We start from the raw sequence: 14100 nt of genomic DNA on the forward strand, positions 1-14100 counted from the left end.
TAACATGCATTTAAAGGGGCCTTTTCACAGATTTTTGCATTTTTTAACTTATTCATGAAATGCTTTATATTTATAAATGTAAACATTGGATCGTAAAAGCTCCAGTAAAAAATCAAGAATAAAATTAAAAAAAGGAAAAGAACATTGCCCGGAGCAGGTTTCGAACCAGTGACCCCTGGAGTCCTGCCAGAGTCCTGAAGTAAAAACGCTTTAGCCTACTGAGCTATTCCGCCGAGTACACAGACTGGACGTATTTTATACCTTATATAAGCAATCTTCGTAGTTTCACAAAATTTAACGACAAAAACAGAACTCTCCAATTATTCAATCGTTTCGCGTTGCAACGCTTTATAATTTTTAGGTTTTAAAATCGTCAAAAGATGCATATAATGGCTATATTACACCATGGTAAATGTTCAGTATTATTGTTTCCTCACAAATATCATAACTAAAACGAAAATGTGCGAATCTGAAACAACTTTTTTCAATTTTGTCAATTTACCAAAGCGTGAAAAGATCCCTTTAAATAAACACATTATTTACAAATATTCAGCATTTCTATTTTGTAAAAAATGCGTCACAGGAACACAGCAATCCAAACAAGTAAAACTTGGATTGTGTTACAAAATGTTTCTATTTTTGTTAGATTTTAATGTGAATACAAACCAAACGAACGGGTTTTGACCAGCAAAATTGTAAGAAACTAAGAGACACAATTAAATAGAAACAAACAATTAATACAGCGTTGTGCACAGCACTTAATCCAAGCGGTAGAGATTGACATAAAATACAACAGCAACACTAACAAACGTAATATAAATAAATGATTATAGTCATTAAGACAAATGATAATAATAATCATAATTATAACACTAATAAAAACAATAATAGTAAGAACAACAACAAAATTGGCAACAACATAAACACTAGAATGGCATTCGATTTTGCTCAAAATATATGGTGTCACTTAAATATTTACAATTGTCTATGTATGCATGTATATGGCAGCAATGGTATATGTAAGCCAATTAATATGCTATGAATTGACGTAAAATCGTTTTATACAAATTTCAGTTCCCGAAAATAATAAATAGTCCTTATGTACATGTACAGTTACTTAACATAAGTAGCGTGTACGAATATATGACAATCAGCCCGCCTCGGAGAACAGTACAGGTTTGCAATATTCATTTCACATCGAATTTGCATCAATAATAAACTACCACCTCCTAGGCGATGGTCGGTATGGTATGTGGTAATGTCATGTTGTTACTATTTCGTACTGAGAATCAATATTTATAAAGATTTGAAGTTTTTATCGCAAAATCACGCACATAGTAAGTAATTGTGTTTTTATGGACAACATTATTTTTATATAAATTATGCATTATGAATTATATAAAATGCAAACACAGTTTGTTTGTAAAGTTTTCTTTGACGTTAACAGTATTTTGCACTAAAATATAATCCTACCCAATTATTCAATATCTTGATGCATCTTTAAAACCCCTTAACTCATTCATGCCTAGCGTCCTGAAAAAAGGACATTGCAAACAGCGTAAAGCCAGATGAGACGCCGCATGATGCGGCGTCTCATCTGGGTCTACGCTGTTTGCTTAAAGGAATTTCTGTAAGAATTGTTCGAAATATAGAAATAAATATACTAGACATCCCTAAGTTTGGAAATAAATTGATCCAACTTAGAAGGATGGGAGAGTCCGCTAGGCTTAAATGGGTTAATATTAGAACCGCATTCTGAGTAAACTGGACTAAATGCATGTGCGTAAAGTGTCGTCCCAGACTGCAAACGCTAAACTAGGATGGCACTTAACACACATTCATTGAGCCAAGTTTTAACAGAACGTGTCTCATTGCATAACACTGCTGTACGTTTGCTTGATTTGAGTTCCCTGTAATGTTGGAACACTGTTTAACCCTTTCCCACTCAGAGGAAAAGTGAAAATAGCTATGTGCAAACAGCATAAAACCAGAACAGCCTACGAGTTACTCATTGTCTGTTCAGGTTTTATGCTGTATGCTGCTCATCAGTATCTAAGGGTTGCAACTGAAACCTTTAAAACTTGAATCTAGTAAGAAATGTCATTTATTTGATCTTATTTTCGAAGGGACTACAAATGCCTAAAATTACGTATCTAAGTGGTAAAGGGCTAACTCGGTCATTCGCATATTATTCTATAGGGAATATAACATCCTATTCAGTTGATTTTTGCAAAAAAGTGTCCTGAACAATCTATATTTATAGACCCGTAAAGAATGTTAGAATCCTCGTGTAAGTAGTAGTCATAGAATGTAAATTGCGACTTGTAATCTGCGAGAAATTTCCCACAATATTCACCATTGGACTGACGAATCATTAAATGCAATAACGGACATTACCACAAATTCACCTAATGAAGGTCATAATACCCGGTGCTGTAAATCTCTTCGCCATATTGGAAATTATTCAGTACAGTAAACAACAACAACTAATTAATAGCCAACATACATGTAGTAAATTTAGTAAAACCAAGTGTTAATCAATGTGTCTACGTGCGGTTCAACGCGTTAAAGCCGAAATGCTTTTAAATGGCCTTGCACGGTTTATCGTCTGCATTTTATAAATAAAGACACAGAGAATGGACAAATGCCGTTTAATCAGTTGTATACAGATTTAATAGCGCACGGTTTCATTTCCAAGTTTAAGGTCAACGTGGGCTGCACGTTTTGTTTATAATTTATTTTAAATGGTAAACATGGAAAATGCTTATCCAAACATGTAAACTTCAGCACGCGTGACATTGTTTTGAAATACGAGTGCATAAGGGTAACCTTAAACTTTAGTCAGGAGTGACTGGATTTTCGAAATGCTAATAAACATACAAATAACATTATAGTCACAAGTGAATATATATTTTCTCAATTCAATGTACGAGTAGGGGTAGGATTGCTTATTCATTAACAATATGTGTCGTGTGATTGTACACGTTTACATGTCTCGATGCTTTTATTCGCGTGTCAAATTTAATAATCCTGGTGTTCAGTGTCTTAAACAGAATAAATTTGAAGAGAACATGCACAAATACACCTCATTATTGCGCATCATAAACCGGACGCTGCGCAAGATATACCGGAAGTGCTCTCTTCCGTTGATCACGTGGATGCCGCTGCACGACTGATGTGATTGAGAAATATTCACGTGAAATCATAATCGATGGTGACATATTTTACATGTGTCACAATTCTTACGCCTAGGAACGCATGATGTCCCTGAAAAAAAAGAAAATAAGGTCACAAGTCATGTGACAATCATGCATCCATTTTACCAGTACTGTATGTTAGAGGCACACATATTATAATGTTAATAATTATAATTTCCGAATTCATAAAGCCTTTTTGTATAAGCAAGGAAAAATAAACACAGTTTATGTGTACGAGTTACGCTTTAAAAAGAATTTGCTTCCCTGCATTAATCACGAATGCGACATAAGACCCATTTTAATACGGACAATATCATATCATCGAAATATTTATAATGCATTCGTACTTTGCAAGTACAAGATATTCATTTTTATACTGATATCATTCCAATAATTCAGCCATCGTAAGTATTTGATGAATCCACTAAACCGTACAATCAAAACGACCCCCAAATTGTTGTAGATCACTGTAACGCTATTGCGGAACATTTAAAGCAATGCGGAAAACATTCGCATGCACTCGAAATACATTCAAGCTGATCTTGCAAAACTTAAACGAGCCTAGTGCAGTTGATTCATATCTAGTTTCATTTTCGGTACCTGAAGGGAAGTTAATTTCGTGGAAAACCGCACCGCGTTAAAATTCTGCGAAAGCATGTGGGTGTATAGTATACATGTAAAACGGTATGTATAGAATACTTCGAAAGATTGCTCAAGATCAAGATGCATACATTAACATGATCAAAACACGCGCGAAAATATTCCTGGGATGAAACTGGTGTTAAAGAATGTGTTTAATGATGTATATATTCAAGCACAATTGTGCATATACGAGCATTGTTTTGAAATAAATGTATGCATAGCAATAAAGACTTAATATAATGCAAACATTCCCATGTCTATCGAAGATTCTTCATGCAATGTAATTTGAGCAAATTATACAAGTGATTGACTAAGGAAAAATGAACTTAATATACAACGCGCGCTCAAAACAAATTCCTGTTTTATCTTTCACGGAAATCCGTCAGTAAATGTTAACAAATATTAAGCTAAAAATAATCAGACTTTTTCTAAAACATGATGGGCGCAAAAGCATGGACGGAAAAAGGTAGATTAATTATGGGTAAGCGGAGTCTAAAATTAAACCCTCAAATAACAAAGGTGTGTTATATCACACTGAATCACACGTGTTCAACGTAAATATAGGTAAATCTTCCGTGAGCCTCCGGGGATTTCATATTTAATAGATACCCGCTTCCTTCTTCCTGATTTCAATTGTAAACTACCGGGGTGCAAACCTGATATGAAAGATAAAAATTCCCTGTGTGGGAAATACTTCAATTTTTTTTAGAGACAATTGAAGCGAATATCCAATGTCAACGTGCGCGTCCAATTTTATACACGTCCTGTGTAAGGCTGAAGGCTACATAGCGGTAGATTTGAGTCTAGCTCTGGGAAACATGATTTTAATGTTGCAATGGCGTTAAGGGTCGTTCCTTTGTGTGCAAATAACCAGATAAAAATCATATTATTGGTACTGAAAATGACATTTTCAAATGTGGTTTGTTGTTCGTTATTATACTCCAGCGACTGGTGTATATTTTGAAAACAATGCGTGCAGACAATTTGTTTCGGCTCTAATTGCACTAAGAAAAACTTAAAACATGTTTTTGTAAACTACATGGCAAATATTCCGCACGCTTTAAGACCCTGGACATTGGTCAGGAAAAGCTGTATCTACAACGTCTTTTTCATGCATGGTTGAATGCATGGCTGCGTTCTTCGAATGCATTTTTAAACAATATACCATTCGACCAATTGAAGTCCATCGGTGTCGCAAAACAAGTGATCCAAATAAAATGAACATAAAAATAATCACATTCAGGACGAAAACGTAACGAGTAAAGATGGTTTGCCGTATTTAACTAATCACAATCAATAAGCTGATGAATAACAAAAAGTAACGTCAACTTATAAAAAAGAACATAAACACTCACCCATAATGGTAGTATATACACAGGCGATACCGCACGGCTCCCCCGGCGCTCAGTCCGGAAGCGCTATTGTATCATAGCCGTCCTGGAGGAGGTGGGAGAGCTTGGTGACCTGAAGGTCCTCCGTCGTCATGCCGTCCGTCGGGTAGCCGACGAGGAGGCAGCTGAGGTCCGCCGTCCGGTCGATGCACACCGGACTTCCGTCGTTCAGAAGCTTGAGCAACTTCGAAGCGCTGTCAACCTTATGAAATTAATAACGCATAATTGTAAATATAATCATCGCTGTGTGAACTGGGCTTAATTAATCTGCGTCAAGTGTCTTCTTAGCCAAAATCCTGTTTAGGCGGAAAGTGTCGTCCATGATTACCCTGTGCGGACTGCACAGGCTAATTTTGGACGACACTTTACGCACTTGCATTACGCCCGTTTTAGCCAGAGCGCGGCTCATATTAAACGGAACGTTGAAGAGGAAAGTCATAGCGTTTACTCTGAAACTTGTGTTTAAACATGAAAAACATAACTTCATAATCAGCATATGCCATGAATTATTATATGATTAATTAAATAAGCGAATAAACATACAAAGTAATGAAACTGGAATTTCAAAAGCCAAGTTTTGCACATTTTAATTCCGGAAACGCTCACAGTCGGACAAACTAGGAAGTGCGCAATAAAGCTAGTATTAATTGGTCACTTCAAAAGAAATAGTTTCTCTTTCAGCAAAAAAAGTTGAAAATGGTTAAATCCTGGAAAACCTCTCATTGAACAGGCTGGTATAAACAGCGAAATGATAGGTTGTAATAAATAAATGAAACTATTTTAAGTTGATCATTCCAAAACCATGCATACTTTTTGGAAAACCATGCTACAACAAGCTTAATACTAGAAAACCGTACACTGATCAAGGCGGAAGAAACAGCACAAGTATGCAAGGAATTATGCTTAATAAACTAGACATGTAATACATAAGAGACACGTGGCTCTAATATCAGTTATTAAACAAGTGTTTGTTATACGTTTGAGTTAAATATGTATATATTTGATACATCAAATGCATTCGCGGATCACATGATCACAAGTACATCCGTTGTGCCGCCGAGTAATTTATATATTTTCAAAATTATGCTATCGACCTTGACCTACTTTCTAACAAATGACCTTGGCCTTGACCTACTTTGACAAGGTTGACCTCGTTCTCCCAGCAGTGAGCCTCGATCAGCTTGTGTTGAATGTTGATAAGGTTGAGGAAGCTGGAGTCCTGCACCTTTGGCAGCAAGCACACCATGACCTGGTCCGGACACCTGTGGTTCCGAAAATAAGTATGAGGCTCGCTCTTGGAAAACGGGGCTTAATGCATGTGCTTAAAGTGTCGTCACTGAATAGCCTGTGCAGTCAGCACACGCTTATCAGAACAGCAGTTTCCGCCTTAACTGGATTTTCGTTTAGAATATACATCTTTTGAACGCAAAATACAATAACAGAGGAAAATTTCGCCAATAAATAGCCTGTTCGGTCTGCATAGGCTAATATTGGACGACATTTTACGCCTATGCATAAAGCTCAGTTTTCAAAGAACGAGGTTCAACTACCCCTGGTCGTGACAAAGACACTCGATATAAACATGCCATGGAAAAAAATGACAGTCGCATGAAAAAAGAGTGCCCATGCACACAGTTATCGATAGTTATACCCGGCTCCTGAAAATAAGGCCGTAACAACTTGACAGCGTACTCAATATTTCATAGAACAAAGTTAACTCTCAAAATAGCGATATTATCTATAAATACTGCCTTGTGTTTTGTGCGATGGGAATTACGTATTTGAGCGTTGATTATGTCATCACATGCATAGAATCCTGTTGCTAGGTGAGATCCGAAACAAAGAGAGTGCAGTATTGAACGTTACTAATTACGCAGCTTATCCAGCGTGATCTACCTTCTTGTGTTGTGACCGCATTATGCAATTTCTCGGTTATCAATTCCATTCAAATAAGTGTACGGTGTTGTTGTTGATTGTTTGTTTTTCCTTAGCCAATAATTGATATTATGTTGTTGTTGTTGTTGTTTGTTTTTCCTTAGCCAAGAATTGGTACTCCACTTTTTTAAAGATCCGTAAATCGGGTGACCGGTATTAAACCCTTAAACAGGACAACTTCTGAAGAATTGTAAACATCAAAATAACATACATCAGTAAACAGTTTCTTGTTTTTCAAAGATAAATAAATCGGGACACATGTTATTTAACTCTAAAATGGGACACATTGAAACATCATCAACAGTGTTACAAAATGACCCAATAAATCCCTAAGGGCAGTATGATTTGCATCAATGAAATCGTCAACGTTATTTCGGATAATTAACCGTTTGACCGACTTTGCATATCTGTGCCGTGGAGTATGCCTTGATACAAAACAAAATTAGGTCAAACTGCACGATGGGAAAATCAAAACTATGTTTTCATTATTAGATTCCCAAGCTCTACTTTTCTTTACAACTATTATTCCTGATCATGTTTGCATATTATTAAATGTATACCAGTAAAATACGCCAATTCTCATAAAACATTGGATTAAGTGCGTGCATTTTTTAACGAAATGCACGCACATAATTAGAAAAACGTTGTCTATCGGAACAACATAAATTGGTTTAACACACGGTAACAATAATTCAACCGTTATTTAAATGCCAAAAATGTACACACTACAGGTGCAGTTATTATTATAAACTTCTGACTATTCTACACTATCAAAGGTGGACGTAATAATATATAATAAATATTTTTTTAAATACTCACTATGTAAAAGCCAAGAATTGGTACCCCAAACAAACGGATGGACATTGTACGTCCGAAGTGAGTCATATAAAGCTAGGTTGGATTGTGAAAAGATAATCAAGACCTTAACGATAGGGGAAGAACTACCAGTGTACCAAAAGGGACGGGGATTAAATTTTACTTTAATCGTATAATATGCGTTAGACTTACTGTTATGCTAATGTCAGTATGTACTTAAATTAATCAGCGTGATTGCTATACAATATATATGTCTTCTGTGCATGATTTAATGATAATTGTGATTATAATTATGTTCACGCAAAATATATAAATTAATTTACTACTTAAGCAGGAATGGTATGGGCGAAGGATACAATGTAGTCACTGCTAATAATATGACATCAATTGTAACCGCATGCATGGAAACTTTGCTCGTATTCTTTCTAATTATAGCAGTCCTATTTTTAACTTAAGCTTGTGCATTCATGTTTCGTATATATGGTTTAGCCTTTAGGTTGTTTTAATTGTTTTTGTATCCATTTATAAGCATGAGTATCGGTTATTTATATTTATTTATGACATATGGCATTTTTTATTTATCTACGTCGTAACACAATACGTAATGTCACGTCTTTTAGTTTATATCGTTGAATTATGTGGAGAATAAACGACGAAACGACTTTCTCTGTTTTCCAATATTTACTATTTTTACTAAGCTTTTTTGCCAGGTGATTGTATTGCAATTTGAATACTGCAATATCAAGTATGCAGAAACCATCATCATCAACAACAACACTATTGAAAATTTAAATGAACAGCAAACAAAGACTCGTCCATAAACAATGCAAGCCTCAGTATTAACATTGCATTAACATCACATCGTAAAAAAGTTCAGCGTATTTAACAACAAAAAAAACTAAAAGAAAAATGAATAATACAACTCGTTCATTTAAAACGTTTCAAAATTGTGTGCAAAGTTTATCATCTTATATAAAATAAAAGTACCCGAACATTTCATCCGATACAGTAGAATTATGTTTGAAAACCGATAAGCCAGTTCGTCCAAAATAAGAAAGAGTCCTCTATGAAAAGAAAACAAGATACCATTTGAAAGAAAAATGCTAGTCGTACTTTTTAATCTAGCACCCATAAAAAATATCATCTAAATATCTCCCGGAAAAGGAAGTAAATATGTTGCACTGAACGAGACAAGAGGACGATTTTAATCTACATTAACATTTGTGCCTTGCTCTGGGGAAAAGGGGCTTAATGCACGTGCGTAAAGAGGCGTACAATATAAGCTTATGCAGTCTGCACAGGCTTATCAGGGACGACACTTTCCGCTTTTGTGGAATATTTCGTTTAAAGGAAGTATCTTTCAAACAAAAATACAGGTTAGGCGGAATGTGTCGTCCCTGATTAGCCTGTGATAACTGCACAGGCTAATCTGGGACGACGCTTTAAGCACATGCAATAAGCTCAGTTTCCCACGAAGGAGACTCATTCATTTTCAGTCAGTTAAATAACACTAGCGTGACCTACATTTCCAGGACCTCCACACACTCAAATAGACCGAAGGTCACCCGGCCCTGGCTTAACGCTGACTTCACCACCTGGACAATCAGCTGCCCCATGTCCAGAACGGATCTGAAACAAAAGACGGTTGACATATACATTATAATGCAATCCTTTCGACACAGTAGTTAACAAAGTTTCAAAAATTTTGAATTTAAGCTCGTTCGCATAAAAAGCCTTAGACATATTGAAACACTTTCGAGTACGAGAACCAGCACTTGGTGTCTTTGGGTTTGGATATAACCCGTGACCTACCGCCTCCACTACGTCGAAGCGACCTTTACTTTCATCACACTAACGCCCCCTTGGTACATAAAGGTGTCATCTGTCATTGAAATTAGACGCACATGGTACCTTTTTGCTCCAATATGGCGAATTTACGTTTGAATGTCTCATCGATTTGGAAGTTTAAGCATTGAACACAATATCCATGAATTTCTCAGCTGAATACTTGATACGCAATATGCTTGCATCTCAAATTAATTTAACAGCCTAAACTTTTATTCTTTATATGATTGCATTTTGCATCAATTGAGTACCCTTAACTAACATGTGTATACAATATGCTCGCAACTGTTATTTCTTGCATCGATTTTGTAACCAAAACCTGTGTACGCAATATGCTTGCATCTTGCATCGATTGCTTGATATACATCTACATAATAATGTTTTTTCTATGCACTGGTTTAAACCAATACCTCTATATAAACTGCTAGTGCCATGGTAGTGGTTTAAAGGTTATCAATTTTATGTAAGCAATTCTGTTATTTCCGTTATAGGCCCGTTATTCAAATATACAGGCCACGCGCACAAACACATGACAAGGTGGTTTGGGGTTCAATATTGTAAACTTTGAACGTAGTTTCATAATTATTTGTTCTGCTTGTATTGCAAAGATTGCATTCATTTTTACTTAAATTAATTCTTAAACCCAGCCGTTTAAAGGATTATATAAACCAATTATCTTAAGCGCCGCATATATAATATATATATATAGCAACAAACTTACATGCAGGACTTAACTCGGTAACGGAATGAGCGTTATAGGACGAGATTATTTGCGAACTGTTGACCTTACCGTCTCTATATTAAGGTCATTCAACAGTGGAAGTTTGAGCGCAATCGACCCAGGTGTATGCGGAGTTGAAAACACTAGCTTCGTGCGACTTTTAAGTTTCATGGTGGAAAAAATAGGTAACACAAATAATTTGCCAAAATATCGTCGCAGCCCAAAATCCTTTCTTTGCGATCATTTACACTTAAGGTCATTCAACTGATGAAGTTTAAGCGAGATCAAACTGCAATACAAAGAGGAGTTAACCCATTCATGCCTAGTGTCCTGAAAAAAGGACATTGCAAACAGTGTAGACCCAGATGAGACGCCGCATGATGCGGCGTCTCATCTGGGTCTGCGCTGTTTGCTTACAGGAATTTCAGTAAGTAATATTCTAAATATAGAAATAAATATACTAGACATCCCTAATTTTGGAAATAAATTGATCCAATTCAGAAGGATGGGAGAGTCCATTAGGCATAAATGGGTTAAAAGCACAAGCTTCGGGACGTACAGAGTGTCGTACCGACAAGTGCATGTTCACGGCCATTGTACTCTTACAACAGCAATATTCGTGTGACCACGTGGTAAGAGATAGCATAATTATTCAGATACTTAAAGCTTATAATATTTATTTATGGGTGCAACTGCAGCGCCTTTCGCCCCATAAAATGTAAAGTACAACGTTTGCAAAATTAGACTTTCAGAAGAAATCGGTCGAAAAAAACGCATACTTTTTCTGACTATTTTCCTTTTGCTAGCAAGATGCAAGTATCTTATGAATGCAACTTTTAAAGTGTTAATTGCGTTCTGATTATTTGTTTGTCCGTTTGTTTGTTTATTTATGTGTTAATGATTGCGTTGTTGTTTTTCATCGCATACAGAAAGCAGCTGACCGAAAATTTGAATTGAAGAGTCGGTTCGCAAAAAGCTACGAAGAAAGAAATAACGTCGACACCCTTAAACAGAATAACAAAATAGACGCGCACGACATTGTAATACCATCTAAGCAGACGACAATGTATAAAAGGCTGAAACAAGAAAGTAACTTACTTGCCCATGCTAAAATAGGTCCAAAAGCACAATAAATGTTGTAATTAAGAATTAAACGTCGATAATCAGCCTCACAGAGGTGTGTTTCTTCTGCAGTTTTGTCGTCTGATGATCAGGAATGCGGGGCGGTTACTAATACACATGAGTCAACAACGTATTTGTGTCTATGATTCATCGGCCAATGGTTATCGAGCTTCTTTCATTCATTAGGCGGTTTGGTTTATGTGTGCTTACTTCCCTTTTGTATGGTAAGCACTGCGATGGTACAATTAAGTGTGTCATGGAGTTGTTCCCCTTGAAATATATAAGGTCGCTTGGTGTATTTAAATCGGTGGTTTCCCCGTTTACTACATTCAGGTTTTTCTGGTACTCCGAAGTCGGTAGTTTCCGTAAACACTCGTTGATTCCGCTAGCTTGTACAATACATATTTTATGATGAACGTTATATTTAATAAATATTAGTGTTTTCATAAATTATAAAGTTCGAACAAATAACGATAATATATATTTTCTTTTCTAAATAGGTTAAACAAAATGTTTTGCTATGTGACAATCTAGGACGCATCAACCGAATTTTGATCTTTACCACACGACGTTGGGCTTAATTACGCACATCGGCAAAACTCGGTAGGTTCATAATTTAGATCCTTCGTGACAGTGAATCAGGACATACGATTGAATACGTTCGATGTTTGGATCGTACGACCGCGAGACTGTCCAATAATTATGGATAGCGCTACAAACGGCGTAAATTTGTTCCAAAATACTATTCGTCAGACCTACTCATTCATATGACCTTGGTTTAGCCGGGAGATAGCACCACGCTGACTAAAGGAAGGCGTGATATCAAGTTGTGACTAAGACAAAAATCAAAACATTTGTATTAGTAATAGACACTGTGCGTTGATATAAGTTCAAAATATAGCATTGATAGATGTGAGGTGTTGAATTGTTAAATGTTAGAGATTAATAGCGCCTTGTCATAATTTCGTGTGACATTTGTATGCAAATTGCGCATTACCATTGACGGGTCCATTGTTTATGTAATTTCTTGAATTACTCACATTTCGAATATATCTTTCACTGAATCATCACATGGATAAAAGTATTAAAAAAATCCGCGTGCGCATTTGTATATTGTATCCTTGTCACGTTATGTATTTCATGCAGAGCTTGAGTAACATAAACAAAAGTGCCCTCTTATGCCAGGGTTAATAAGTCAACCAACAACGCCATTATTCGATGCAATATTGCGTTGATCGCGATTACTGAACATGACTTGATTATTATTATTTACAAACACAAACATAAAAGCACCAGATAAAACCATATTCTCACACAGTCTCTTATCCGGTTTCATTAAACTTTATGGTTTATAACCGACAAGTTTTTAGAAAGGTTTGTGGAATAAATAAACCATTTAAGGACGCCGTGGCGCAGTGCATATAGTGTCCGCCTAGCGACCGAGAGGTCACAGGTTATATCCATACTGTGTGAGCGTCCTCAAAAGACACCAAGTACTGGTTCAGAAAACGGATTCGATAGTGTTTCAATAAGCGTTAGGCTTTCGATGCAACCAGGCTAAAACATAGTTCAAGACTTAGGTGAGAACATTTAATGATATGAGTCGTGTTCTGAGAAAACATGGCTTAATGCATGTGCGTAAAGTGTCATCCCAGATTAGCCTGTGCAGTCCGCACAGGCTAATCAGGGACGACACTTTCCGCGTTTATGACATTTTTCCTTTAGATGAAGTCTCTTCTTAGCAAAAACCCAATTAAGACGAAAAGTGTCGTCCCTGATAAGCCTGTGTGGTCTGCACAGGCTAATATGGGACGACACTTTTCGCACATGCATCATGCCCAGTTTTCTTAGAACACGACTCATTTGACAAAGTAATAGTAACTTACTCTTCACATGTACACAAAGGCTCGTGGGAGCATACTCCACTGCATTCATTCCGAATCCTTGGATATCTATTCTTGGACATTCAAATCGTTCTTTTTCCGTATTTTGGTTAGTAATTCTACGTGAATTAATTTAAAGTTTACTACCAAGACACTTGTTTCTGTTCCCCGGTCCACAGAGGGACTTTCCCTTCTTCACTCGTCTTGTACGCACGATCTTTGAATTTCTTTAAATAAGTACCTTAATAGGTAATTACATTTAATCGTATCTTTCTATTTGATAATTTGACATTTTTCCTCGGCTTGTGTTTAATTGCAGTTAAAAAGCATTGATAAAATAAGCCTTGCACTGGGAAAACTGGGCTTAATGCACTGCATAAAGTGTCATCCCATATAAGCCTGTACAGTCCGTGCAGGCTAATTTTGAACTACCTATTCGCTAAGAAAAGACTTCATGTTAACGGAAAACACCATACAAGCGGCAATTACAGTCTCTGATTAGCATATGCGGACTGCACATTCTTATATGGAACGAAACAAACATAACA

General features: G+C 36.3%; 1 protein-coding gene across 2 annotated transcripts; it reads right to left on the reverse strand.

Moving 5' to 3' along the window:
* Nucleotides 1-615: 615 nt before the first annotated feature.
* LOC127874049 (growth arrest and DNA damage-inducible protein GADD45 alpha-like) lies at nt 616-11810 on the reverse strand. Of its 2 annotated transcripts, none has more exons than XM_052418162.1 (5): nt 11650-11810; nt 9506-9610; nt 6366-6492; nt 5195-5432; nt 616-3267 (listed from the first exon to the last, which is right to left on the reverse strand). In XM_052418162.1, exons 2-4 carry the CDS (start codon nt 9595-9597, stop codon nt 5244-5246), a joined length of 408 nt encoding a protein of 135 aa, XP_052274122.1. In that variant the 5' UTR covers nt 9598-9610; nt 11650-11810; the 3' UTR covers nt 616-3267; nt 5195-5243. The 2 variants fall into 2 exon arrangements, with proteins under 2 accessions (XP_052274122.1, XP_052274121.1); XM_052418161.1 differs by having other exon boundaries at nt 11646-11810.
* Between the last annotated feature and the right edge of the window lie 2290 nt (nt 11811-14100).

This window comes from Dreissena polymorpha, chromosome 3 (assembly GCF_020536995.1).
Source record: "Dreissena polymorpha isolate Duluth1 chromosome 3, UMN_Dpol_1.0, whole genome shotgun sequence".
NCBI classification, from domain to species: domain Eukaryota; kingdom Metazoa; phylum Mollusca; class Bivalvia; order Myida; family Dreissenidae; genus Dreissena; species Dreissena polymorpha.

Bases quoted from the DNA above. Each gene is read 5' to 3' on its own strand.
- LOC127874049 (XM_052418161.1), bottom strand. The intron at 6,493-9,505 runs GTAGGTCACGCT...TCGGAACCACAG, and splicing joins TGTGTGGAGGTCCTGGAAAT to GTGTCCGGACCAGGTCATGG. The intron at 5,433-6,365 runs GTAGGTCAAGGC...TAATTTCATAAG, and splicing joins ACGAGGTCAACCTTGTCAAA to GTTGACAGCGCTTCGAAGTT.